Source organism: Eucyclogobius newberryi, unplaced genomic scaffold, assembly GCF_026437365.1.
Source record: "Eucyclogobius newberryi isolate DKJ021-1_F unplaced genomic scaffold, fEucNew1.0.hap1 SCAF_10, whole genome shotgun sequence".
Classification (NCBI taxonomy): domain Eukaryota; kingdom Metazoa; phylum Chordata; class Actinopteri; order Gobiiformes; family Gobiidae; genus Eucyclogobius; species Eucyclogobius newberryi.
The window spans coordinates 33,997,798-34,024,410 of record NW_027315724.1 but is presented as its reverse complement, the minus strand read 5'-3'; the positions used below and the strand labels follow the sequence as shown (position 1 = coordinate 34,024,410).

Sequence of the window (26,613 nt, the reverse complement as noted above, 5' to 3'; positions counted from 1 at the left end):
TCAAATTGAGGCGTCTTAGTTTATTTCGTTATAAAATATGAACTCACCTTTTGAACGCTGCATAAAAATGATCACATTTAACAGGAAAATTTGATAAATCAAGACTTTTCTTGATTTAAATAACTTCATGCAGTATATTTGAATAGATCTGTAGTACATTTTCTGTCACGCGCTACCACTATGTTCTTAAAGTTAGTGTATAATGACATCTGGTGGTGGCTACTTGTATTACACACACTTGATTCTTAGGTTGACTGGACCTAAATTCATGAATTGTGAAAAAAATGCAGAAAAATATACAATATTCAAAAGGAGTATTTTTTTTTATTTGCCTTTAATTACATCTCTATTTACAGTATTCATGCTTATCAAAATTGAAATCCCTCTTTTCTTTTAACAAAAACCCAATTTGGACTCTGCAACTTTTTGGGGGAGAAATCACATAGTCAGCCAAGCACTAGAGGATCAAATATAGTTATAATATCCCAAAATTAATTTAAACAACATATAACATTTCCTTCCAGGATGGATTTCAAACGAGGCAAAACTGAGAAGAGTCATGGCGCCACAGCAGTAAAAAGATGATTAAAATATCACTTTATTTTGAAATGAACCAGTCTGGAGTCGACTGTGAACCCAAGTACTGATCCGCCCGATTGAAGATCATTGAATCACAGTCTGATGCTGCCAAAAGAGAGAACAAGGAAATCGCAAAGTACTAGAGTGTAAAGTCACAAGACGAGCCATAAAATAACATTTAAAAGAGTAATATGGCACAGAATGAGACACTGTAGACATTTTAATATTCTTGCGGGAATTATCAGTGTATTATCAGAGTCATTTTTGTATGTGGGAGGCCTCTTACTCTTACAGGAAGGGACTATAATAAAATTCTCGTTGTGATAGTGTGAAGTTTGATTGAAATATTGGAGAAATACTTGTTTTTGTATCGCTAAACAGAAGCCAGGAAGCAAAGGGTGGAAAAAGGGGCCGGAAAATCCCCAGAAATGTTGCATGTGAATTTATAGAAAGTTGGAAATGTTGACAAATTGTGCGTTTGCCGTCGTTATTTTGCACGTCGTCACTGACCGTCGACAGCATTAGTGCCCGCTCACACCAAACTGTGAAGACTAGAAGACTAAACTAAAAGGACAGCATTCCCGGGAGAGTTTTCTGAACGTTTTCTGATGCGTTTGAACCCGGTCGGGTCTCGGTGACTTCAGTCCTGACATCTCGATCCTCTTTCGTGACCGTCGGGACTGAGAACGTGGATACTGAAGTGCATTTGCATAAATCCGGGTCGGGCTTCTCTGAAAACTCCCTGTTCAGAGACAAACCTTCAGCAGAGTCCTGAGAATTCCCATGAGAATTCCCAAAACGTCGCTGCACACACACTCGCCTCGGTGTTCAGACCCCCCTGTCCAGTATTTTAAAGCCAACGGGAAAACCAAATTCTAACTGCCAATGACAAGACTGATTAGATGTTCCCAGGAAAAGCAGAGGGCACACTTTGCAGCACTTTACGTCCACTGTGATTCAACGAGTCTCCAAAAGTTCATTTTCCTCGCCAATTACTCTGATCCAACACTGTAGTAATTACAAATTGTGACGATAGGGCAAAGAAATACGGGACAGTCATTGTTTCATCCAAACAAAGAAGACCATAACGTAAGGACGTCAGCGTGGGGTTATTTTGGTGACAATAAAGGCAGTTAACTCAACGGGAAATCGTTATCGCTAAATGAGCTACCCAAAACAAATCACAGCAAAAGCTGAATATTGTCACTTTTCACTACAGTTTTTGCCAGATTTGACATTTTGGTGTAGTGTGTAATGCTGTACAGCCTTAACACAGTCCATTTCCCCAGGTTGAAGGCAGAGGGGCATTTTAAAGTGCAAAGAGAAGCCAAGGATCCAGACTTCAGCCTCATCTCTGCAGTTAAAACGTGTATCCTGCAGGGGGCGCTTTGTCGTCTTTGTTGCTCTCCAAAGAGAAGGGAGGAATGCGCACGTCGAAGTGGGAGCCGTCAGTCCTTTCGATGCGGAACGTCCCCCTGGTGGCACAAAGGACACATCGTGACGCATCGCTCGAGGAGAACACGTCAAAACTGGGCCTGAGACTAAACCTGGACCAGATTGGGACTAAACAAGGACTAGAACAGCACCAAACAAGTCTTTACCAGGACTAAGGGTGCTTCACACTTGCAAACACCGCACTGAAAATTGGGACTAAACAAGGACTAAACCTAGCCAAGGCCGGGACTATAACGGGACTATAACGGGACTAAAGGGTGAGTCACACTTGCACAAACACCACATTCAAATTGGGACTAAACTAGGACTAAACATGGACAAGGCCGGGACTAAGCCGGGATTAAAAGGAGACTAAAAGGGGACTAAGGGTGCTTCACACTTACAAAACACCACATTCAAATAGGGACTAAACCGGGACAAAAGCATGGACAAGGCCAGGACTAAACCAGGCCTAAAACTGGACCAAATCAAGTCTACATTTAAATTAAACTGGGCTCAAACTGGGAACGAGTGTGAACGCGGTCAAAGTCAAAACGTAAAATAAATGGGAATAACTGATTGCTTATTAACAGCTATTGTGTTCCCCGCACTTACCACATGTGACCACTGGGGGCCTGCAAAGACACGTGACTGCTGTACTGAAAGGCCGGCTGCTCTTTGGACAACACCGGCTCCTGTAGGAACAGAGAGAGCGGCAACGATCAAGAAATTCAATCTAAACCGACTCGATCACTTTGAGTCCTGATAGACGTAATATAATAATATAACAAAGTAAAGACCTTTTTGTTAATGGCATTATTACTAGAGGTGGGTCACGCAGACACATTTATAGTCGAGTGTAATGCTACTTGAAAAATAGAAGTACAAAGTAGTATTCCAAGTGAGTAAATACATCTGGAGAAAGTACAAAAGTACGAGTAATTATCTGATCTGTTCTGATATTTTTCACTTAATTGTAAAGGACACAACTTATAATAACGCACACAATTTGGTAGAAAGGCCTGACCACAAAAAACAACAAAACATTAAATAAAAATCACATTTGAAGCAAGAAACACAAATTGTTTACTATAGTCGACTTGTAGATTGCGCTCACAGTGGGAAAAGAAAAGCAACCAAAACATTTATATTTGCTCAATATTGTTCCAGTAGAAGTACGACTAAATAAATGACTGTATACCGAGTAAATATAACAGCCCCGCCCACCTCTGATGACTACAATTTAAATATGATTGACAAAAAGGCGTCATTGGTTGGTCTCCGTCCTCACCCGTCCCACGACTCCTCTCCCCCTCACGGTCTCCAGCGTCCCGGACAGGCTGAAGATCCTCCAGTGCCTCTCGCGCAGCTGGACCACCTCGCTCCCCATGTTCTCCAGACGGATGCAGTACCGCCACTAAACACACGGAGGCAGCGCTTTAACGGCGTGTCGGAAACCGAAGCCAGAGTTATGAAGCTGATGCAGTGTGTCGCCGTTGTTTTTTCAGTTCAGTTTCATGTTTATAGACTCCGTTTGACTCAAATACAATCACAAACTTTAAATATTTAATTCACGCTCATTGGTCTCCTCCCGGTCGACGCAGATGAAGCTCAGTGAACGGCTGCTCTCGAAGTTTGTAGACGTGTCGTGCTCGATGTTAATTGGTTTTAACTAAGGCTAGTCAAAATAATATGTCTGTTTGCCGTAACCCGACCGACCCGCTATGAAACTAGCAGACCGAAAAAAAAATATCAGCATTTTGTTGAAAAATCGTCAAAATCTTTTATTTTTCAATTATTTCGCTGACTCACCGACCGGTCTGTCCTGAACCACTGTGTCGAATATTTTTATCACGCTTGTTAAACTTGTCTTTCATCCCTAAGGACTGATAACGCACCGCATCTTCATTTTCAGTCCTCCACATGCTTCTGTTACAAAACAGAGCGCGCGTAGGAGTCGTCACATAGCTTTTTAACAAGTTGGTTTGCCTCAGTCTGCGCCACTGAGGTCTCTATAGGACATGTGTTTTTCTGTCAGGATATGAAATTTGACTTACACAAATGCATTCTGGGATTGAAACACACCCAGCAGCGTCATCACAACAAACATGGCGGCGCCCGTGTCCCCCGCATGTTCCCCCCGCTCGCCTTAGCTACCAAAATAAAGGATAGCGGCGTACAAAAGGTCGATTGAAATATCTTTAAATCGTGAGATTTAGTCTCCTGATCGGGTTGATAGAGACGTTTTCCGTCATTGACTGTTGAAGCCTGACCCCTGGTGGTCACTCCGACTCAAAAAATGACAAAATTTTGATCTTTTTTTGGCCTTCAAAGTAAAAAAAATAAGAATTTGCCTACCGACCGAGCCAGATGAAAAATACAGCAAACAGCCAATTTATTTGGGGTAGCCTAATTGGTAAAAATGTGATGAGACGCTAGAGCTAGCGGCTAGATAGCTTTAGGTGATTTGATCATTGTAGCCTCTTTACAACACTCACGTGACTAATCGAGCAGATGTGTTGGGGACATGTGTGCGCTTGAACTTGAGCGTAATTCCAGCCATGCAAACGAAATGATTAGTTACATTTAAATAATAACGGTAAATGCACAGCCGTCTCACTTCAGCCTCCGCTCCTCTAAACCTGCCATGATTGGCCAGCGCTCGAAAAATATGCAGATTACCATTTAAAAAGTGTATTTGATCAGGTTTTGCACAAAAGATTGATCTAAAATTATACTGAAAACATGTTAAAAAAGTATTCAGAGTACTTTTTCTTTTACGCAAGTGCAGATTTGGCAGCTGGACTTGTAATTTGGTATTTTTTTTTGTCATTTAACATCTTGGATGCGTTACTTTTTTGTTACTAATGAAAACCACCTTTTATTTATAAAGCACCTTTTATTATAATTGTGGTAGTTTTTTGGCTGGTGCGACATATACTCCGGTACATGCTATATATGTGACAAAAAATTCTTTACTCACCCAATAAACATGAGAGTTTTGCGCCTCCTAAAAGCAGATAAACAGAACAGTCACGAGTCTAAACCGGTTGCTTTGACGTGAGGGACAGTTGTGAGGTAACCGACCCGCATGCCCATGTAGAAGGGGATGACCGTGACCCGGATGCTCTCAGTCGTCTCCCGGTGCACGTCAGACAGCTCCAGCCAGGGGTGGTTCTTCTCCTGCCAGGCCTTCAGGGTGTCTCTGGGTATGAACGGCGGCGCTGAGGGCCAACCGCAGCAGCAACGTGAGTCGAAACGTTACAAGTGCAACAGCAGAATGACTAGTGACAGTTTAAAAGTCAAGTAACGCTCAGTCAGGATTTTTGGACTTTGTTTGGTGTGTTTCGAGTAGTAAAACTGCTAAAATAGTTGAGTCTAAAGTGTATAAAAATGTAAATTGAAGGCGCTGTACCTGATTTTTAAAGTATTATAATAAAAAAAATATCTTAAAAACAGACTTTTCAGGAGTCCACATGTCTCAATCACCTTCCCAGCATTTTAAATATTCACCACAATAAGTTTAAAAGCGCTTTTCACAACTTTATGAGCAAGTTTGCAAACGGCGCACTCGGCAGATGCAAAGGAAGGTGTCTAATTTTCACCAGAATAAATGTTTTTACGTTGTATCTGCTCTGGGGCAGAACAGATTTTACTTTATTACATGCTAGAAATCAGGTAGAGGCTCCTTAAAATAAATGTTTCTACAGTAATACTATGGCAACTAACAGTACAACCATTAAAGGACAGATATTATGCAGATTTGTTTGGTTATTGGCCTTTAAACATGCTCTTGAGTACCTTTACTTTAAAAAATAAAACCACCAGCATATCTGATCTTTGGCTCCATCTACTGGCTGCAGAGGGCATTACACGTTCTCTAACGCAGCAGCTTGCCGACTTCCCGGTTTAATTGCGCAGTAGCAACGATTGAGATTGAATTTATGGACTTTAAAAACATCAAAAAAGATTCTCTGAGCCACGTCGCATATCGATAAAATTAGAATGTTTTTTGAGAGTGTTTTCTAAGGCCTTTCAGCACGTGTCATCGAACTAGCGTGAATTAAGCCAAATACTACTCCAGGCATGTTTTTGATGAGGGACCAATGTTAGAACAAAAGGTGGTCAATTTTGCATAATATGTGTCCTTTAATGCTATTTTGAAAGTTATTTATATATGATCCTTATTCAGTCAAGTAGATCCATGGAGGAGGCTTACTTTTGGATGGGTTGTAGACCAGGAAGCGCTCGAAAAGCTCATGTTGAATGGGGATCTGCTCTGTGGAGTGATAGGGGAGGATGTCTTCATGGCTCACATAGTCCAGGCCTGAGGAAAATGAGTAAAAGCATTAATCATATGTAAAGCCGACAGAAAAGACTTGTCTTTTTTATTGAATGCACTGCAGGAGTCATTTGTTATTAACTAAAATGAATTTAAAGGGCTAATTTAGACTTTACTTGGTGTATTTAAACCTGCTGTACGTATGAGCTATAGTTTTACACCAATTGAGCAGGTATCTGTGGGGGAAATGACAGGAAGTGACATCACACTCATTTCATCCAAAGTTGATGTATAAAGATATACATAAACTTAGCAGCTTTACACTAAATAAACTTCTTTTTTGACTCTCTAAACATTTATTCTACAAAATAAAACTGCAGTCATACATTTTTATTTGTCAAATAAAATGTGACAGATGAGTTTTGGCCCAGTATTTGCATTTCTAAATATATTCATCTTAACTGCATTTAGTAGAGTCGTCCGACTTGTAGGGGGCACTTTAAGTAAAGTAGTGGCAATAGATGGCTTTGGATTTTTTTGTTCAAAGTGGAGTTAGTTTAAAGTCTCTGAGGACACTTCATCATTCATGTAAATCGGAGAACGACAAAATGTTTTCCGAACAAATGAAACGGGGCAAAACGTGCGCAGACGACGGAGCTCGGACCTGGGATGGCGTACAGGGCTCTGCTGTCGTCGTGGTTCGCCAAAAATGTGACCGCTTCTGTCTGGGACCGCTGGGACTAAAAGGGAGAAAAACAAAAAATCAAATGTCAACAAGACGAACACAGGACGCCGAGTGGGACGGCGTTTATCGTGAAGCCACCTCGCGTTTGTCTCGTTGAAAAAAAGACAGATCGCTACAGGACGTCTACACAAAAAGGAACATTTTGGCACGTTCTAGAGAAGTTCACATACTAAGAATCAAACCATTACTGCAATATACTGAGAAAAACAAGAGACAAACTGCAAATGATAGTTTTGGAAAGCGCACGAGTGGGACGTACTATGTGGGGGCAGTCTCTGGTGTCGATCAGGACTTGGTAGTAGGTGTGAGTTTTGCCCTTCACCTCCTTCGAGCCGTGAGATCCGGGCGGCTCTGGTTTACTGAGGAAAACACAGAGCAACACGTAATGCTAAAGAATCTAAACAGTTTACAGTGATCCCTCGTTTATCGCGGGGGTTACGTTCCAAAAGAACCCGCGGGAGTCGAAATCCGCGAAGTAGAAACCTTTATTTTTTTACAGTTATTATACAACGAAATACTCCATAAAACATTGAAAGTAGGGATGCGTACCGCTATGACGGACGGGATCTGGACTTGTAAAAAGGTTTCGGTTCTGGTCCAAAAAAACCGAAACCCCGGTGATTCGGTTCTGGACTCCTAAAAAATCTACCACTCACATTCTATAGCCTTTACGTTCTAGAATCTAAACCATCTTAAACCTTCCACAGATCGCGAAATTCGCGCTAGAAAAGACGTAAACACTGACATCAATGGCCCGGAGCCATCAGCGACGCACGCGTCTTCCCCGCGGCAGAAGTTGAAGCCGGCGCAATGAGTTTAAAGACGCGAGAGACCGAACATTCGGGAAGATCGCTGGCTTAATTGAATCGTTTGAAGCCGCCGCGTGCGTCGCCGCTTGTGCCGCTCCGTGAGTTAGTTTGACGCTTGTTAAAGGAGCGGGTTGTGCTTTCGTTTGAGTGTAAATATTGTAACTTCTCGCTCAGGTCAGTAATGCTGGTTTAGTGGTCACAAGTTGTCACTTTATTTCTTGAACAGAGTTGGTTAATGTTGGCCGTAACCATGGTGATGGAACAGGAACATCAAAAACTACCTCGTCTCCTGAGGCCGCTCTTAGCTTCACCCCAGAGACCGCACACAAGCACTAGAGACGAGGGTCGCTACAATATGAATAAAATAACTGTATTATGTTGTGATGTAGCATTTATTTCAGTGGGTTAATGTGAAATATACATATTTATACGTCTAAGTAAATACTAAGTCAAAGTAATATGGTTTAATTGCTGGATTACTTAGTTGGAGCTTATATTTTGTAATAGTATTTGTATTCTACAGTTGTTAAATATGGTCTGGTGTTTAATGCTGTTAATATGATGTATTGTGTGTAGTGTAAAATATTTTCATATTATATTTTTGATACTGCTAAGTTGATTGATTTATAGTGGTTCTAGTTAACTGTTATGCTAGTTTTTGAAGGTTTTTACCTGACTTTGATGCCAATGGATCTGCAAAATTAAAGAGTGGAAATGTATCTAAAGCATTAAACTTCAAGTGTGGGAACAGCCCAGTCAAACCAGTAACACACTTGACAAACATAGTATCAGGTGAAACAGCTGCCCCAATACCAATACTCAACTTGCTCTTGTTCGGAAGTTGTTCCTCAAGTAAAACACATGAATGTGTGTTAGCTAGCTAGCAGCTTATGATTTGTAAGTTGTAACATCTGTTAAAAACAGTGAATAAACCAGATAAATTGAGTTTATTTCACTCTGCAGTTAAGCCTTGTGTTTGATAGTCGTCCTTGTTCATGTGTCTTCAACTTAAAAGGTGGTATGGACGATTTTTTTCAGCAAATTCTTTATCATATTTCCTCGTCGCGTGGATAAATCATTTGTCCTGCCACGTACCAATCATAAAACGCATCTACCGCTCACCTGCAGCCGTGTCAGGCTCGTGCCCACGTTTCCGCGTGCCTAAGCGCATGGATCTATCATAATATAGTTCCCTCAGTGTACGGGGCAAAATGAAGACGGAGAAAGACAGTTCGAGCTGACGCAGAAGTGGACAGAAATCTACGGGAGATGAGAGATGCGATGAGATCTGTTGCGCTAATAAACAAACGCACGTGTGTGTTGTATCGGTCCGCACGGGGGAGTGGCATGTGCACTTCCGCCTGCGTTCTCAAATCGCCGAAAAATCGTCCATACCGCCTTTAATTTAGCGAAGTAGCTTGTGTTATGCTGTTATATAACATTATGCAAAAATGGCATGAGTTCAGCCGGACTCATTAGGTCCGGACCTGAACCTGAACCTCTGGATTCGAATCCGGACTTGAACCTGAACGTGGGTTTAGGTATGCATCCCTAATTGAAAGCAAGGAACAAAACCTTTTTACAGGCCCAAGCATTTGTATACAATAAATACTACAAATAAAAGTACTGTATAAACGTTTGTACTGTACTCTCACCGCTCTCTCCGACCTCACACGCGCGCCGCTCTCACCGGCGTGTCCCGCCGCTCACACGCGCGCCGCTCTCACCGGCGTGTCCCGCCGCTCACATGCGCGCCGCCCCCACCGGCGTGTCCCGCAGCTCACACGCGCGCCGCCCCCACCGGCGTGTCCCGCAGCTCACACGCGCGCCGCTCTCACCGGCGTGTCCCGCAGCTCACACGCGCGCCGCCCTCACCGGCGTGTCCCGCCGCTCACACGCGCGCCGCCCTCACCGGCGTGTCCCGCCGCTCACACGCGCGCCGCCCCCACCGGCGTGTCCCGCAGCTCACACGCGCGCCGCTCTCACCGGCGTGTCCCGCAGCTCACACGCGCGCCGCTCTCACCGGCGTGTCCCGCAGCTCACACGCGCGCCGCTCTCACCGGCGTGTCCCGCAGCTCACACGCGCGCCGCTCTCACCGGCGTGTCCCGCAGCTCACACGCGCGCCGCTCTCACCGGCGTGTCCCGCAGCTCACACGCGCGCCGCTCTCACCGGCGTGCCCCGCAGCTCACACGCGCACTCTCACCGGCGTGTCCCGCAGCTCACACGCGCGCCGCTCTCACCGGCGTGCCCCGCAACTCACACGCGCCGCTCTCACCGGCGTGTCCCGCAGCTCACACGCGCGCCGCTCTCACCGGCGTGTCCCGCAGCTCACACGCGCGCCGCTCTCACCGGCGTGCCCCGCAACTCACACGCGCGCCGCTCTCACCGGCGTGCCCCGCAGCTCACACGCGCACTCTCACCGGCGTGTCCCGCAGCTCACACGCGCGCCGCTCTCACCGGCGTGCCCCGCAACTCACACGCGCGCCGCTCTCACCGGCGTGCCCCGCAGCTCACACGCGCACTCTCACCGGCGTGTCCCGCAACTCACACGCGCGCCGCTCTCACCGGCGTGCCCCGCAGCTCACACGCGCACTCTCACCGGCGTGCCCCGCAACTCACACGCGCGCCGCTCTCACCGGCGTGTCCCACAGCTCACACGCGCGCCGCTCTCACCGGCGTGTCCCGCAGCTCACACGCGCACTCTCACCGGCCTCGCAAACTTCAATTTGGCAAGCGGTTTTACGTACGTGTACATTTTAATCCATAACGTTATTGACACACAGGTAGAGAAGACGCGGAGAGACTGTTTAGCCAATCAGAATGCAGAACACAATGCATGATGAAAATCCGCGAAGCAGCGAGTCCGCGAAAAGTGAACCGCGTTATAGCGAGGGTTTACTGTAATTCTAAACTCTAATTAAGTATTGTGTCGAGAATTAAGTATTGTGCTGAGATATTTCGTGTACTCTTGTTTTTCAAGTGAATATGGGATGAAGAAAGTGGTTTGCAAAAACAATTAACAAAAGGACTCTTAACTACACACGGCGCGTCGAGCGTCATCTATAAATAACTAAAGAGACGGAATTTCCACACGAGACAAGATTCAGATCAGTGTTTTTAGGTCTTTGTTGAACTGTTTTTTATTAACTACAGCTTCTCCTTGAACCAGCACTGTGATAGTTAAATATATATTTTCGGGCTGTGTCCGTCGCCCCTTGCTGTCTCTGCGCGGAAAACCAGCCTTGCAACGTTTGCCGACATTGACACAAAGACAACTCTCCTGAGAAACCCTCGCCCTATTTTTATGTTCGGAGACATTAAATGTTTTTGCATGTGATTATACTGTCTAATTGTATTTTCACAAGGTCCTGCAGGGGGAGCCTTTTTTGGCCAAATGTAAACAGGCGGTGGTCAGTAGCAGTGCAGTCACTTTATCTCGCAAGATCTTGGGGAGCAAGACATCTAGTCAAAACCCAAATAAATGTACATATTCTAAGTAAAAAAAAAAAGAATAATAATGTGCATAAATTCCCTAAAATATATTTTATTATCTTAGCTTGTATGTGCCATGTGTGTCGTGCTTTCAACTTTTTAACTCAACACCACAGAGGTTTAACTGTGCCCAGCTCTAATTAAAGGAAAAAGAGGATTTTTCGCTGAGTTGAGAACTCAAGCGACTGTTAATCCCTTTTTTTTTTTTAAATGTGCATGCGCACACTCACCCCCCACCCTCCTGTTGTTTCCGAGAGGGCGCCTTCCATCAAACCTCGGGCAGAAGCACACAACAGCCTCGCTGCCACACGTGCGTTTGTTTATTAGCGCGACTGATCACATCGCATCTCTCGTCTCCCCAGATTTCCGTCTCTTCTGAGCTCGAACACTGTCGTCATTTTGTACTGCACACAGAACATGCGAAACACATACTGGCATATCAACCACGCATGCGCAGCCAGGGAAACGTGCTGCTATCCTGGGAACGTAGCACGCAGAGAATGACTGACATGTGGGAGAACTACTCGACTGTCCACGCCACAAAGGAAATAAGACTCTGATTGCGCACTAAAGATCCTCTATTATTCCTTTAAATCATCGAGTCAAGTTTGGCCCCAGGGCTCCGTCTTGGCCAGGGTTCAACCCTGGTCCTTAAATAAAAAACACTTTGCCGTTACTGCCATTCACCTGTCGGACATGGGAGGAGTGACGTCCCGGTCGTAGAGTCTGGCGTGCCACGGGAACAGGACGATGCCTCTGTATCCGAACACGCTGTGCAGGAAGAGCTGAGGAAAAACATGGACAACTGGGGTGAATAATAAGATTACAGGTGTTGACAGTTTAGCAGTCTGTGAGGCAGATTGGATTATGGGAAACAAACAAGATGTCTGAAACGTGCCACCGAAAATAATGTCAAAATATATGCACTGCAGTCTGTACGTGTTCAGGGGAGTTATTTTATTATTTTTGCAGATTGTTTTGTTTTAGTTTAAATTACCTTTTTAATACAGAATGCAAAAAAATTAAGAAATTGGAGATTTTTTCTCAAGTTTCCCTGATCAAAGAGAATATATTTTTCTGAACATTTCTGATTTAACAAAATCGAGCGAGAATGAACAGCAGAATGAACCGTACCTGTCCAGTTTCATATTTCCCGTGTTGTTTCACAGCTTCAAACACTCCGACGGTCTCCAGAATCTTCCCTTCGGGCCTGTTCCCGAAACAAACCAAACCACTATTACAAACGGCACATTTCATAATTGTCATTAATACGCAACACAAGCCTTCAACTGAACTCAAACACTTCAAATATTACTGTCGTCTTTTTTTCCCCTTCGTAAATTTAAAAATAAAAACACAAAACAAGGAACAAGACCAACATTTTGTTTCGTATTTTATATTTATCCATTCATATCTCTCTTTATATCCATTTATCTATTTTTTTTATATTTATTTGTTTTAAATACTAGAGCTGGGTTGAAATAAATCGATTTTCCGATTTTTAAATCGATTTGCATATTAATGACAGATTATCGATTCGTACGTCCAAAGATATATATTTTTTTTTTATAAATTAAAATTATTTTCTACATTTCCCTCAGTGAACTTCAATCTACCTTCAAGAAAGATCATCCAGGACTCCTGGATGATCTTTCTTGAAGGTAGATTGACCCTTAACCTTTTCATCAGTCTTCCATCAGTAACTACCAATACTTGTCAGATTTGCTGTTTAATATTGATATAATACTAGTTTTAATATGTTGCTTCTCTACACAGTCATTAAGTGAAGGAAACGGTTCAAATACATTTATTTTTAATAACATTAGCCCCCGGATCGAATCGAAATTGGATCGAATCTTAATCGGAGCGAATCGGATGGGATCTGAGAAATCGAAAAAAATCAATTTTGAAACGTAAAAATCGGAATCGAATCTTGAAATTTGAATCAAAACCCAGCTCTATTAAATACATACTTAAACAATATATAATAATAATACAAAGGCACAGTAAGACAAAACAACATACTACACACAAGTCCCATTTAGTGTCTAACAAATATGACCATTTTCAAATTAAGTCATTTCATCCGTTGCCATGTGTGGTTGTCTTTTTGAATTTCAAACTTCTTTCAAATGCTCTTGGGCAATCATTTATTTAAAATCATGACTAATCAACTCTCCAATCTATTTAAAATCATTGGAGTAATAAAAAAAAAAGACAGAAATACAAGTTTGACGTGTCGACCGGTCAAAAACATTACTACTAAACTGTTAGTTGCAGCTCTACTGTGAAGTCGATCTAATTTGAAAAAAAGTAACCATAAAACTCGATCGCACCATTGTTGAAAAACTCCTTCCACAGACGTTGATCCCGTTGTGGCTCGTTTCCCAGTTTGATGACGTTGGTAAAGGGCGATCGGAGCGTGAAAACAACACGGCGATGAGCGCGCAGCGGCTTTTCCCCTCTCAAACCCAATCAAAACTTTGACAAGATTTGAAACGACTCCTCGACGCGCCGACAAATAAAAAATTGCTCAAATCTCTTGCGTCGCGCCAAACTGGAAACTACCCAACGACAGCTGGTCACTTGACTGGAACAACACGCGTACTTTCGGCGCAAAGCTAATCTCCAGAGATGAAAAACCCCGGGATTAACGAGTACGAGATATGGCCCCGGGGGATTTAATAATACACTATAAGATGTCCAGTCTATTTTCATATCACGGCACGGCAATAAGCAGCAGATAACCTGAATTCATTACGAAAACAGGGCTTAAAAGTCAATCCCGTCACGGCGAGATATGAGCCCCCAGGAGAATACGAAAAACGGTGTTCAAAAATGTCAAAGGGAAGCAAAGAAGCAGAAATGACACGCGTAAAAGGCTGTAATGGATAAGTCTGTTTTCAAGAGACAAGTCCAGCGCTTCTAGAGCTGCGAGAGGCTGAGCGTGTGCAATTGGCAGCGTTTAGAACGACCAAAATACAATCATTCCCCTCCGTTCAGAATGTTGTGCCACTCACCTGGAGCGCAGAGTTTTCTAATCTACACGGGCTTCTGAACAAAAAAAAAACATGACTTAAAAAATGGGTGAATGAGGTTCAAAAGTGGCGCGTTAAGAGCACTCCTGCGTTACCAATGATCAACATTATTGTCTAACCTTTATCACTTTGCGTTGTTGAACACAGTAACATCATTAAAATATCAAATAAAACAAGTACATGCATTTGACTGAGCTTTATTTGTCTTTTATGTTGACGGATTACTACAATAAAATGCCTCTAACCATGGATAACATCGCTTAAGCAAAATGTGTGGTTTGGCAGCTCTTTCCTACAACAAAACTACTGAACTGTATTGCTTGACTAAATTAAATTGATCGAAAATTGCAATGTATACATATGACACCCAGCCCTGAAGCCCGTTCTTCAAATAAGCAAGATCATTGATTTTTAAAAGTAATAATAGATGCATCCGTTCAGTACAAATGGCCAAATGAACGTCTCTGTGTGAATCTAAAAGTCCAAATGTTATCTCTACAGTGTGTGCAGAAGTCAGTTGTTTGTGTTCCTGTCTCTGAGGTGCTAAGGATAGCTCTGTAAGCTCTAAACACGTGACAGAAGTGCTCGGTCATGGTCTGACGAGTCCACTGACGCTGCAGGAAATGTAAATACAGCCAAGAAAAAAAACATTTCTTACCCTACCAAATACTGACTCCGACTACATTCACCAGCAGTATCTTTGGTATTCAGTCGTCATGGTCACAGTGACACAAGAAAAATGCCGCTCGGGTTTAGAGATAAATGTTGATGCGCTGTTTTTCGTAAGCTTCTGTTTAAGCGGCTGCATTAGCGCTCTGTAAGTGCACCTCCTCATCAGCAGAGGCCTCACGGCCCTCGGGGTCACGACACAGGTCACGACACGCCAATGACTTTGCTAAATGTTTGATTTCATTGTCGGTTCGGAGCCCGGCGTTCCAAACCGCACACGTCCGGATACATTTGGCGCAAACGCTGACATTGCTATAGTAACCATATTTGGGGATGAACCTCATTTTTTAGAGGTCGGGGTGAGAGTGTTCCATTGTAGAAAAAGATTCAGTTGTAGTCACCTGGACTCTGTTTTTTGGATTTGATCAAATATACTCTTGGAATATAAACGGTTTCCTGCATAATTACCTCCTCAAAGTGTGCGAAAAATTATTTAAACCATTAATAAACATTAGAAAACAGCAGCGCTAAGCAAGATACAGAGACTTAAGAAAACAATGAGCGAAATCACTTTTGTTTCCCTTTCTAAAAATAAATTGTGAATAGTCAAACTCAATACATTTACATTTAAACTGACAAACAACAACAACAACAACAACAACACAATCATTCAACAGTGGGGTTTGAAAAAAAACTACCCGATACCAATTAATACTAAAAATAGCATAGAAACAAGTATCAAAACTGAAACAGAATAGATTAAATACATAAATATAAACCGCAAAAGTTAATTTAGACTGGTCTTGATCTATCAATTAATAAGACCACACAGTTAATTATCTTATGTTGAAGATTACACAACGTCGAAATAATAGTTTTAATAACATTGCGATATAAAGAATTGAGTGTTTGTTTTCCTTATCATTAATGACGAGATTGACATTTTACATCGTGACATTAGCAAACAGTAAACACACTAGAGATACTGAAGGCCTCTCTCGAGCTCTTAAGAAATCAATGTTGGACTTTTCATTCGAGTTTGACCACTAAACTCCTTTCCCAACATATTCAAGTGTCGTAACCAGAAGCTACAACACAGTTTCCCTCGTTTTATGTCCTCGCCGAGCCCAAAGCGGCAACAGTAAACACAGCAACTCCAACCACGGTGAACTTTCACACACATTTACTGCAGCTGCGTCAAACGTGAATATTTCTCAAAAATGTGTGCACAATTTACACTATGAAATCAGTCAATCATGCACTATTGAGCTGCTATATGTGGGTTAATTAACAAATACATGCGTTTTTCTGAGTCATTTCTATTCCAGTTGGACACAGAGGGTAAATAAATCAATACGGGCGGCGTCTATATTTGGAATCAGAATGGAAGGGCATCTGGCATAAAAGTTTGGCCAAATAAATGTGCAAAACACGGACATTACGTTTATATGTTAGTTGAAAGCTGCGTAACAGTTTTTCAGTGTTTTGCACAGGTTTAATCCAGACTATGGTGACGGATATGACTCAAAATATCGATACTGCAGAGTGTTGTGACGTACTTCTTACAAAAATAGGTGCATTGTGATACTTTTAAAACAGTGTTAATTTATTTAGGTAATTGCGTTCTGATATTTCAGTCATTGTATGCATTAAATCCCAGTGCATTTAGTTATTCAACTTAATAAAAACATCACTTTATTAAACTTTTAAGACTTTTTTTTTTGGATCGTGGCATAATTTGATAGAATACAATGTTTGGAGTAGCCAAATTTTGGCTTTTCTACCGATTCAAGATCAAATAAAGCTACTTCTAGGCCTATATATTTATGATAACACAACAAGCGTACAGTAAAATGTCAATGTATTCCTCAGTTTGATTAAAACTATGGGACAAAACAACACTTGAACACTGGGCTTTGTTTTGATAAGTTCTGTCAGGACAAAGTAGGATTTGCTGCAACAACCAATGTCTAAATCAATAAATGCAAATCCTGGAAAATACGTTTTAAGTTACAAACACTGGCATTAAGAAGTGAAAGTTATTATGGCGTAATCGTGAGTTGAGCAGTTTCATAACTTCATCACTTTCAGACAAGTCAGGCTTCGTCTTGCCCAACACACGCCGCCGCCGCTGCTGCTGCGTTTAGCCCCTGCGCAGAGGGCAAGTGACATTTACTCCCACAAACCTCACAAAACTGCCCCGCACTCACGCACTAAACACACCCCGCGTAAACACCGCAATCGCGCGCTCTTCTCGTTGTCGAAAGTGCGGATCGGTGGCGTTCGCGTGTCGTTTGAGCGCGTGTTTAGCCGCTAGCTCCGGGCACACGCAGAGGAGGGCACCGCTCTTACCGCGACGACATGAGCCTCCGCTGCTGGTGGAGCGTCCCGGGGCTCGCCGCCGCCGTCAGCCCGCAGGCCCGACACAGGAGCCGCGGTCTGAACACGTCCCGGGCCCCGCCATTCTCTGCCGCCGTCAGTAAGATGTGCGAGTGCTTTCTGTTGTATTTACTGAGGGTGCTCAGCAAGCCTCGGCGCAGGGCACAGGCCGCCATCTTTGAGACCCAAAGCACGTTCGGCGAGACGTGAGCGACGTAGGTCCATGCGTGATTACGTAGGTCCGTCCGTGCGTGATTACGTAGGTCCGTGCGTGATTACGTAGGTCCGTGCGTGAGACGGGCGCGCGCCGCACTGACCAGGGTGCGTTTACGGTCAACGAGCAGAGGGGGGATTTCCACGACTTTAGCTATGTTGATATTACACTAGATCCATGTATGTTACGCGCAAAATAAAAAAAAAACAATATAAACTACAATTTATAATTTGAAAGTTAAATCTTTTTTACTCGACAGTTCAAAATTTCAAATATGATTAACTATATTGTTACATGTAATTATCGGTAGTGGCGTGGCAAAATATCAATCGTGATTCAATACTTCAAACGGTATTAATGCCGTGGGCGTCTGTATTGAATTTTCGCAATGCTTATTTAGAGAAAGTATTGTGACAGCACTGATTGTGGGTTACATTAGTGCAAAGTTCTCCATTCGAAAAAAAAAAAGACTAGATATATTATAAAATTACGCTTTCTGGTTCTCATTGCGTTAAACAATAAGTTTAAAGACTTATTCAACTCCGTGGCATAAGATTGTCTATTTTTACACGGCGTTTATTTTCGATATTGTTCGAGAAATGTAAAATTTCCGACGCTTAATCTGGCACGCGCGCACCCCGTTGTCTACGTCACAGTCACGAGGTAAACAACATGGCCGCTCACACTGCGTTTGGGAAACAGCTGAAATAAATAGCATTTTAGATCAATTTCAAAAATACATCTGCGATTTTTTAAAAGTTACATTAAATTAAATTATTTTGTTTGTTTATCTGTGCGTTTAAGGCCGTTTTGATTGAATATAACCATGGCGTCGGCTTTCGTGGTCGGAGATAAATTCAGAAATAAAGTGTCAACATTATTAGAAAATCCCTCAGTGCCTCAAGATCTGAGAGAAGAGCTAGAGGAGATTTTGGAAAACGAATCGACGACAAAGCTGTCCTTCAAAACTGCTCGAAAACTGAAGAGGTTCCTACAAGACAATGGTGAGAACACTTGACATGTTTGCACTTCAGTGTAACATCCATGTTATAACGTTCTTGTCTATTATTTTAGGTCATCCATTTTATCTTCATCAGCTTCTTGAAGACAGCTCGTTGTACCTGCCTGAAGTTGTGAAGCCGCCAAGGGTTAGTTTCATTTAGGGTTTTACTCCTCAGCTGAACATGTGCAATACTGATGTAACCATGTGCAATACCATCATATTCATGTGCAATACTGAATCAACCATGTGCAATACCTGTAAATAAGACTGATCTATTTTGTTTTTTATATGGTTTACTTACCTGCTAATAGTATTACCTAGTCTTGTGCTAGCTATTTTTACTTTATTTTATTTTATTTCATTTTATTTTTATTTTATTCTATTATCGTTAATTTATTATTATCTGATTTTTATCTTTATTTTCTATTTTTATTATCTATTTTATTTTATTTTATTTCCCCCCCTCCATTCCCTATTAAGATAGGAGAGGAGTTTTTGTTGATAAGAGTTTTTTTGTTTGTGTTCATAAGAGTTATTAAGAGTGTGTTTTTAAACTTCCTATAATCTGTCCTTTCCTCCTGTTTCTACTGCGTTGTAACAACGAAATTTCCCCTTGTGTGGACATTAAAGGATTATCTTATCTTATCTTAAAAGTGTGGTTATAACAAACAGGAAGTTATTGTGCATCTGAAAGTTTTTTCTCTTTGTGTGGACAAGACTCATTAGAATGACTAGATACTCACTTCTAGTATTGGTTCTAAAAATATATGTATAATAATTTGACCTTTCTTGAACAGTTTTAGTCTAATATCTTTTGCTTTATTTAGAACTTGCATACAGTGTTTCAGAAAGAGTATGTTTATTTTGTGTTGAAAATGTCAGTCTATTTGGCATCTATTCAATCTTTGTGGTATCTTGGGATGTCACGAGAAGAACATCACGATTATTGTGCTTATTCATGATTTTTGGGCCAATGTCCAAACAGTCAAGTCAGTGACGTTCACGTTGTCCAATAGATCGCCTTTTCTCTAGTATGAGAGCAGCTTCATGAAATTAAACTTTCTGAATCATAAAGTAAAGTGAACGGGAAGGAAACAGATTAAAAAAAGCCCTTTACTCGGCGAAGATTGAACTGAAACGACTTACTTTTGCCTCTTGCAATTCTCATGATTACAATTTTTGGGTCTTACAATTTTTATTGTGAGCTGAACACGATTATTGATTCACTGAATAGTCTTGACATCCGTAGCGGTATCAATATCGAGAATATTTCTTTATTTGCCCAGGCTTGACCTTTCAAAATGGTGTTTCGACACAACCTCAGGACAATTTCCCTTCTCCAGTTTGTTTTGTGAAATGAGTGTTATCAAGTTAAATATGACTTGATTGATAATTGTTTTAATCAGGTCCCTTTATAATCACAAGTATAGGAGCTAAATAGAGTCATTTCAATTCAATAATTAAATATTAAAAAAACGAAACATCTTAATAATACACAATTACAGATGTTTATTTACCTTTATTTTATATTTTCATAGAACCCGGAGCTGGTCGCACGTTTGGAAAAAATCAAAGCCAAACTGGCAAACGAGGAGTACAACCGAATGACCAGAAACGTTAACGCTCAGGTACTATTTACTGTCTGTGTACTATTATCAGAATCTCCATCTCTCGTCAAAGTTGCCCCGACAACCGATATGTGTGTTTTGTGTCCACAGGAAAGAAGTCGCAACAGTGGACTGGCAGATTTCGGACGAGAAGGTGATCGCATAAAAATAACTTAGAACTGTAGAATTACCGATATTGAAGTAATGTGCACGTTTTAACCAGGTGTTGTTGTTGTTGTTGTTGTTGTTGTTGTTGTTGTGTGCAGTGCGCTCGGCGAAGGCAGCAGTAGTGACGGTCTTTAACTTCCTGGTGACGATTGCCGCTACTTTCGCCTGTTCGTACATGGGAAGCCAGTATCTCTTCGCTGAAACCACTTCGGTAATGGCAGTTTCGCAAACACGAAACGCTGAGATTAGTAAAGCAAGTTTTCTATAAAGTGGATTTATTACGATGATATGAGACATTTAAATCATATATTGTCGCTTCTACAAAAATAACTAATCGTAATGATGAATAAACAATACAATGAATTCTTCCTGACATGACTACCATGTTTTCTGGAGTATAAGTCGCACCAGCCAAAAAATACGGGTGAAATGTATTTGATAAAGTCCGAAACCAAGAACCGACATTTTATCTTGAAATGCAGTTTAAAATAATAACAGATGAGAGAACATGGTGAGTAGGTGTACGTATGCTAACGCTAACACCTTCAGCTACTTGACGTATGCTAACACTAACACCTTCAGCTACATGACGTATGCTAACGCTAACACCTTCAGCTACATGACGTATGCTAACACTAACACCTTCAGCTACATGACGTATGCTAACGCTAACACCTTCAGCTACATGACGTATGCTAACGCTAACACCTTCAGCTACATGAGGCACAGACAGAACTGTGGTAAGTGTCTGGTATGTTAACGTAACATATGAACAGTTCTTCAGATAACTATAGCATAAAGAACATGCTAACAAGTTTAGCAAAGCATCAGTTTTACCCCAAATCACTAAATCCACTGAATTCTTCTTCCTCTGTGTCAGTTCTAAACAACTCCACAAACTCCAGAGGAAGAGGAAGTGCAGATTCTTCTTCTGTGTCACTTAGAGCCTAGAGGGCCCTCTTGTGGTTGCCAGTGTGAAAATAACGAAAAATATCACATATAAGTCGCTCCTGAGTATAAGTCGCACCTCGGCCAAAACTATGGAAAAGGGTCCGATTTATAGTATGGAAAATACAGTTATAATTGATATATTTAATGCACTTTGTAATGATTATTTTTGATTTCAGAGAGTGATTGCAGCCGTCATTGCCGCCTCGGTCGTGGGTCTGGCTGAGCTGTACGTCTTGGTCCGGACGATGGAGGGAGAACTGGGAGAACCGTAAAGACTGTTTTCAACCTGTCAATGTTTTGTGAAAAATCTTACTGTAAAATATTCTTTTGTCGCTCTCTTTTCTTGACCCTATATTGTAATTGCGTGTGGTATTCAAGCCATTTGAGGTTAATATATTTATGCGTCATTGTATGAATGCGGTGAATAAAATCCTGTCTGAATTTAAACACTTTCATTTTATGTTCAGTTAGTTATGCATACGACAAAACCCAGAACTAAACCTGGATTATGTCGGGTTTAAACCACAATTTGTTTGAAATATATACTGTATTTGTACCTATTGCAGTGTTGTATTTAATGTTCCAAAAGCAAATTTCTTAAACGCTTCAACTGAAAAATCTCCATGAGACAAGAACATGGTATTTTTTTGCAATAAAAACACCTAAAATATAATAAAAGACGCATAACATCTCCACGCAGACAAACAGGGACCAGAAAAGTACACAATACACCTTTAAACTTTAAATAACCCAGTGAATATTGCACAGAAGGTTCATCGGGGTAACGTCTCCTCTACAATGTACTGATATATTTAGCTTCACTCCTGTTTTGCAGCTCAAACCTTCTATGTCGTCACACATTTAACAACACAACTCTCACATAAATATGTTTTCCAGTTAAAAATTGATATCAGATCCTTCGTGTGATATCAGGGGGAGGATTAAAATGTGTAACTACATCTGGAAAACAAAAGTATTTCTCAAAGAACCGAGATTTGACACCGGATTAAAGCTTCGTTGGAAGATTATTTTGAATGAGAGATTATTATGATATGCAGAGATCGCTGTCCACTGCCGCGATTCCGTAATATTTCAGAAGTTAAATCCGGCCGTAAGCTGATAGACCCCCGAGCTTTGATTTAATTTTATTTTTCTTCCTTCTGTCATATCTGTTACTTACAGTTCAGGGATATGAAAAATATATTTTGAATCAGAAAATAATTATTCCTGTCATGGTATCTTCTTACCAAAAGCTTTAATCCCGAGGTCAAAGCATTAAACACGATACAGCGGGGAACAAGAACGGCTTCAAAACAAATGTATTTTCTGTTCAATTTAATACAGAGCAATTCATGCAAAATAAAATGTCACAACAAATGTACATGTAGAAAATGTAAATGTAAAAATATTCCCCAGTAGCGTTCAAAGAGGACAAATAGAACACAGTTACCAAGAAAAACTATTCAAATTATAAGTTTACCTCGCTCCTTGCTGTGTAAATTTGCTAAAATATTTCCGTTTTTTTCACTGAAATTCAGGAATTTTTTATCGTATTTTTGCTTGTCCATTTTGAAGTAGACATTTTTGCTTTTGACCATCAACAAGTGTGACAAAAACATGTTTTATTATCTTAAATATCAGTGAGCGGTTTGCACAGAATTGGCAGCAAGAGAATATTTTGACAACAAAGCTGAAAATAAAAGCAGAAAAAGGCATGGATAAAGAGTTTTTTAACCATAACTGTGACTTGTGGTTGCATATTGGACAGAACTACACATGAAAAACGATAATGATTAGATGTCTTATTTTATCGTAGTTTATGTTCTTAATATTCTGGGTTTTATGTTGCATCATATTGCTAATTCTTTAGTTTAGTTCTTAGTTTGGGAATTTTGTAGCTATAAAACATATTCTGATTCTGTAAAAAATACCAAAACGTGTGCTGAAGCTTGACACTGATTTGAACAGGTATTGATATTGATATTGATGTAATATAAAAACCTGCAAAGCTTTGAAACATCTAAAATCTTTGCCCAACCTGAGACAAACAGCAGATTTTTGGTTGAAATTGATGTAAATCTTGACACATCTTTAAAAAGACTGTTTTATTTAATTCAATCTATCATCATTACATTATCAAAATCAATAATAAGCAGCGTTTTCATTAGAAACCTGTTTGAAATTGAGCAAAATCTACATTTCCACCGCTTTATGGTCAGAACGTTCAAAACTCTAGGAAGTTTGTGACGATTGCGGCGTTGTAAATCAAGTCTGAGATGTATCCCATGGAGGTCGGGGGTCCCATCTGCGCGTGGTGATGCCCTTGGTCCCAAAACATGGGCTGCGTCGGCACAACCTGGTCCACGCCGCCCACCGCCCCGTAAGACATCCCGCCGTGCACCAGGCTGTGGGGCTTCCTCAAACTCTGCTGTCTGTGCGAGGACGCAGAGTGGTGGCCCGGTCTCGGCACGGTCTGGGCGAACGACCCGGGTAAAAAGGCAGAAACCGGGGGTCCCGCGCTCTGCCTCGGCGGGTGCTCCTCGTCCCAGAAGCGGCAGTCGTTTTTGGCTGTGCTTTGCTGCTGCTGAAGGTGGTGGTGGTGGTGGTGGTAAGACGGAGGCGAGGACGTGGAGTTGTTGTGGACGTGGAGCCAGTCTGAGTAAAGCTGCGGGACGTCGTCGCCGCGGGTGAGGGTTTGGTCCGGTCTCAGAAAGTCGGACAGAGCCACGGTGGAGGAGAAGGCGGCCGGCCCGGGACAGTTCTCCAGCACAGGACCTCTGACATATTCCTGAAGGGACTTTGTGGACCTGTACAAGCGGCCGGTCTTGATACTCCGGGCTCTTCTGTTTTGAAACCAGACCTGGAGCAGAGCAGAAAGAAAAAAACACTACTATTTTAATTGTTACAGAAGAGGAACGTCCTTCTGGAACTTGATATGGATCAGAAAGTATGGAGGAAATCCTATAGTTTCAAATCAAAGTAGTTTTACTCTTTCATTGATTAACATTTTAGATCTAAATGGTTCTTATCGAGGGCAACATACACAAAGACACTGGATGGTGCCATTGAATCATTGAATATGAGGTTTTACAGAGCGACCACACCTTGGAACCAAAATACAAGGTCTGTCCTACACCATAACAATACAAATGATGTTATCACAGTAGTGAGAGAAGAGGAAACACGTTTAATATTCATGTAAATACCTCCTTTGCATTGCCAGTTTGCTCTATCCTTCTGGTCCTGTTGTTGTACATATTTAAATCACTCGTATTCTACACTTTTTTATTTTATCTTGCATGCCCTTATTTTATTTTTATTTATTTTAGCACAGTCTATACTTTTTCACTATTATTGTTATTATTATCATTATTTGTATTATTATTAATATATATTTTATTAATATTATCATTATTATTATTGTTCAGCGTTTATTTAGTAGAAATATCTTAAGTCTGATTTTTTTGGTGATGCATAAACACTGTATGTATCATGAAAATATCTTGTATTATCCATGTCCGCGCTGGCTCAGTACACAGGCTTCTTCAAAAGCAGCAGATTAAATATTGTAGTATTAAAAATGATGAGATTAAAAGGGCCTTTCCAGAAAAGTTAATGAACGTGGACTGGATTAGGACAGTACATGGAACAAATCTGTCTGGCTGAGCTGTGACACACACTACAGAAATGGAAATAAAACAGAATAATAACGTGTAATAACAGTGAGTCTGACCTGTATCTTGCTCTCGGGCAGGTGTGTGCGCTCGGCCAGCCTCTCCCTCAGCGTGATGTCGGGGTACGGCGTCACTGCGAAGGCCTGCTCCAGCTCGGACAGCTGCGCCCGGCTGAAGATGGTCCTCTTCCTCTTCCTCTGACCGTCCAGCAGCGGCACGGGCCCCGGGGAGGACGCCGCACGCGCCCCGTCCTCCACTGCCACGGGGGGACACAGCGACGGGGGAAGTCAGAACGTTAAAGAGAAGAAGACGTTCGTGTACTTCTGGATTACATCTTCAAAACTGATTTAAACGGAAAGACTTTTTGACTCTGGCTTAAGTAAAAAAAATGTATCGACTTTTTATGATCTTCAAAACAAAGTGGGTCGAATTTGGCTTGAATATAACGTATGTTTAGTATTTTCTTTTTCAAAAATAGTTCTTTATTTTTGTTTATATTTGCTCACGTTCTTGAGAAATTACTTTTTTTCTTCTCTCATTTAAAAGTAACCAAACTTTATTCCTTCTAGCTGAATATTACAATACAAACCTGTAAATGTAAATCTTAAACAAGGTCCAAATAAAAAATAAAAATGAACTTTTAAATGGAAAACAGGTGCAGATATATATATAAAAAGATATATAGATAAATATATATATTTATTTATATTTAATTACTTTTAATGGAAAACAAAGTCTATATGTTGTATTGTATTGAAATTATATTATTATTTTAACATTGATAACAAAGTGGGTCCAGATATTAAAGTAGTTAGGTAGTAAGTAGTTTATTTCAGTTTCTATTTGCCTGATCATTTTGTTTAGAACTTCATAACTAAACTTGAACTTCTTCTAACTGAACATCACTTTTCTCACAGTATAAACCGATAATTCTACTTCATCTTGTATTTGAACAGGGTTTTGTTAAAAGTACCTTTATCGGAGTCGTCTGTGCAGATCATCTTCAGGTCCAGCTGGTCATCGCTCGGGTTCAGTTTGAGTCCAGGGAAGTCTAAGTCCACGAACAGAGCCATCGTGGGTCCAACACGAGGGATGGCGAGGAGGAGGGTCCTGCTTTATACCCCCCATGCACCCACGGGACGCCCCACCCATCACGGGACGCCCCACCCACCCATCACAGGACGCCCCACCCATCACGGGACGCCCCACCCACCCACCCATCACGGGACGCCCCACCCATCAAGGGACGCCCCACCCACCCACCCATCACGGGACACCCCACCCACCCATCACAGGACGCCCCACCCATCACTGGACACCCCACTCATCCACCCATCACGGGACGCGCCACCCACCCACCCATCACGGGACGCCCCACCCATCACGGGACGCCCCACTCATCCACCCATCACGGGACGCCCCACCCATCACGGGACGCCCCACTCATCCACCCATCACGGGACACCCCACCCACCCATCACGGGATGCCCCACCCATCCACCCATCACGGGACGTCCCACCCATCGGCGCCCACTGCACTGACCCGCCCCAAACACCACTAATCCAG

The 26,613-nt window shown here is 41.8% G+C and overlaps 3 protein-coding genes across 3 annotated transcripts; 1 reads left to right on the top strand and 2 right to left on the bottom strand.

The window, feature by feature from the left end:
* Positions 1-297: 297 nt before the first annotated feature.
* poldip2 (polymerase (DNA-directed), delta interacting protein 2) lies at positions 298-17,654 on the bottom strand. Its single transcript, XM_072455680.1, has 11 exons — positions 17,403-17,654; positions 12,478-12,553; positions 12,031-12,128; positions 7,300-7,399; positions 6,960-7,035; positions 6,233-6,340; positions 5,101-5,237; positions 4,997-5,023; positions 3,305-3,430; positions 2,629-2,708; positions 298-2,054 (listed from the first exon to the last, which is right to left on the bottom strand). The coding sequence occupies exons 1-11, from the start codon at positions 17,603-17,605 to the stop codon at positions 1,940-1,942; spliced, it is 1,146 nt and encodes a 381-aa protein (XP_072311781.1). The 5' UTR covers positions 17,606-17,654; the 3' UTR covers positions 298-1,939.
* A 645-nt stretch (positions 17,655-18,299) lies between these two features.
* On the top strand, positions 18,300-21,770 carry vma12 (vacuolar ATPase assembly factor VMA12). Its single transcript, XM_072458868.1, has 6 exons — positions 18,300-18,647; positions 18,718-18,791; positions 20,185-20,274; positions 20,365-20,407; positions 20,520-20,632; positions 21,549-21,770. Exons 1-6 carry the CDS (start codon positions 18,470-18,472, stop codon positions 21,642-21,644), a joined length of 594 nt encoding a protein of 197 aa, XP_072314969.1. The 5' UTR covers positions 18,300-18,469; the 3' UTR covers positions 21,645-21,770.
* Positions 21,771-23,585: 1,815 nt separating this feature from the next.
* LOC140372049 (homeobox protein SEBOX-like) lies at positions 23,586-26,119 on the bottom strand. Its single transcript, XM_072459314.1, has 3 exons — positions 26,020-26,119; positions 25,106-25,329; positions 23,586-24,232 (listed from the first exon to the last, which is right to left on the bottom strand). Exons 1-3 carry the CDS (start codon positions 26,117-26,119, stop codon positions 23,597-23,599), a joined length of 960 nt encoding a protein of 319 aa, XP_072315415.1. The 3' UTR covers positions 23,586-23,596.
* Between the last annotated feature and the right edge of the window lie 494 nt (positions 26,120-26,613).

Excerpts from the sequence above, each read along its gene's own strand:
- poldip2 (XM_072455680.1), bottom strand. The coding sequence starts at position 17,605 with ATGGCGGCCTGTGCCCTGCGCCGAGGCTTGCTGAGCACCCTCAGTAAA. Across the intron at positions 7,400-12,030 it reads ACTCCTCCCATGTCCGACAG|TAAACCAGAGCCGCCCGGAT; the intron begins GTGAATGGCAGT and ends TGTTTTCCTCAG. Across the intron at positions 2,055-2,628 it reads GCCCCCAGTGGTCACATGTG|GGGGACGTTCCGCATCGAAA; the intron begins GTAAGTGCGGGG and ends TTGTGCCACCAG.
- vma12 (XM_072458868.1), top strand. The coding sequence starts at position 18,470 with ATGGCGTCGGCTTTCGTGGTCGGAGATAAATTCAGAAATAAAGTGTCA. Across the intron at positions 18,792-20,184 it reads AAGTTGTGAAGCCGCCAAGG|AACCCGGAGCTGGTCGCACG; the intron begins GTTAGTTTCATT and ends ATATTTTCATAG. Across the intron at positions 20,275-20,364 it reads CCAGAAACGTTAACGCTCAG|GAAAGAAGTCGCAACAGTGG; the intron begins GTACTATTTACT and ends TTGTGTCCACAG.
- LOC140372049 (XM_072459314.1), bottom strand. The coding sequence starts at position 26,119 with ATGGCTCTGTTCGTGGACTTAGACTTCCCTGGACTCAAACTGAACCCG. Across the intron at positions 25,330-26,019 it reads CACAGACGACTCCGATAAAG|CCCCGTCGCTGTGTCCCCCC; the intron begins GTACTTTTAACA and ends CGTTCTGACTTC. Across the intron at positions 24,233-25,105 it reads TGCCCGAGAGCAAGATACAG|GTCTGGTTTCAAAACAGAAG; the intron begins GTCAGACTCACT and ends GCTCTGCTCCAG.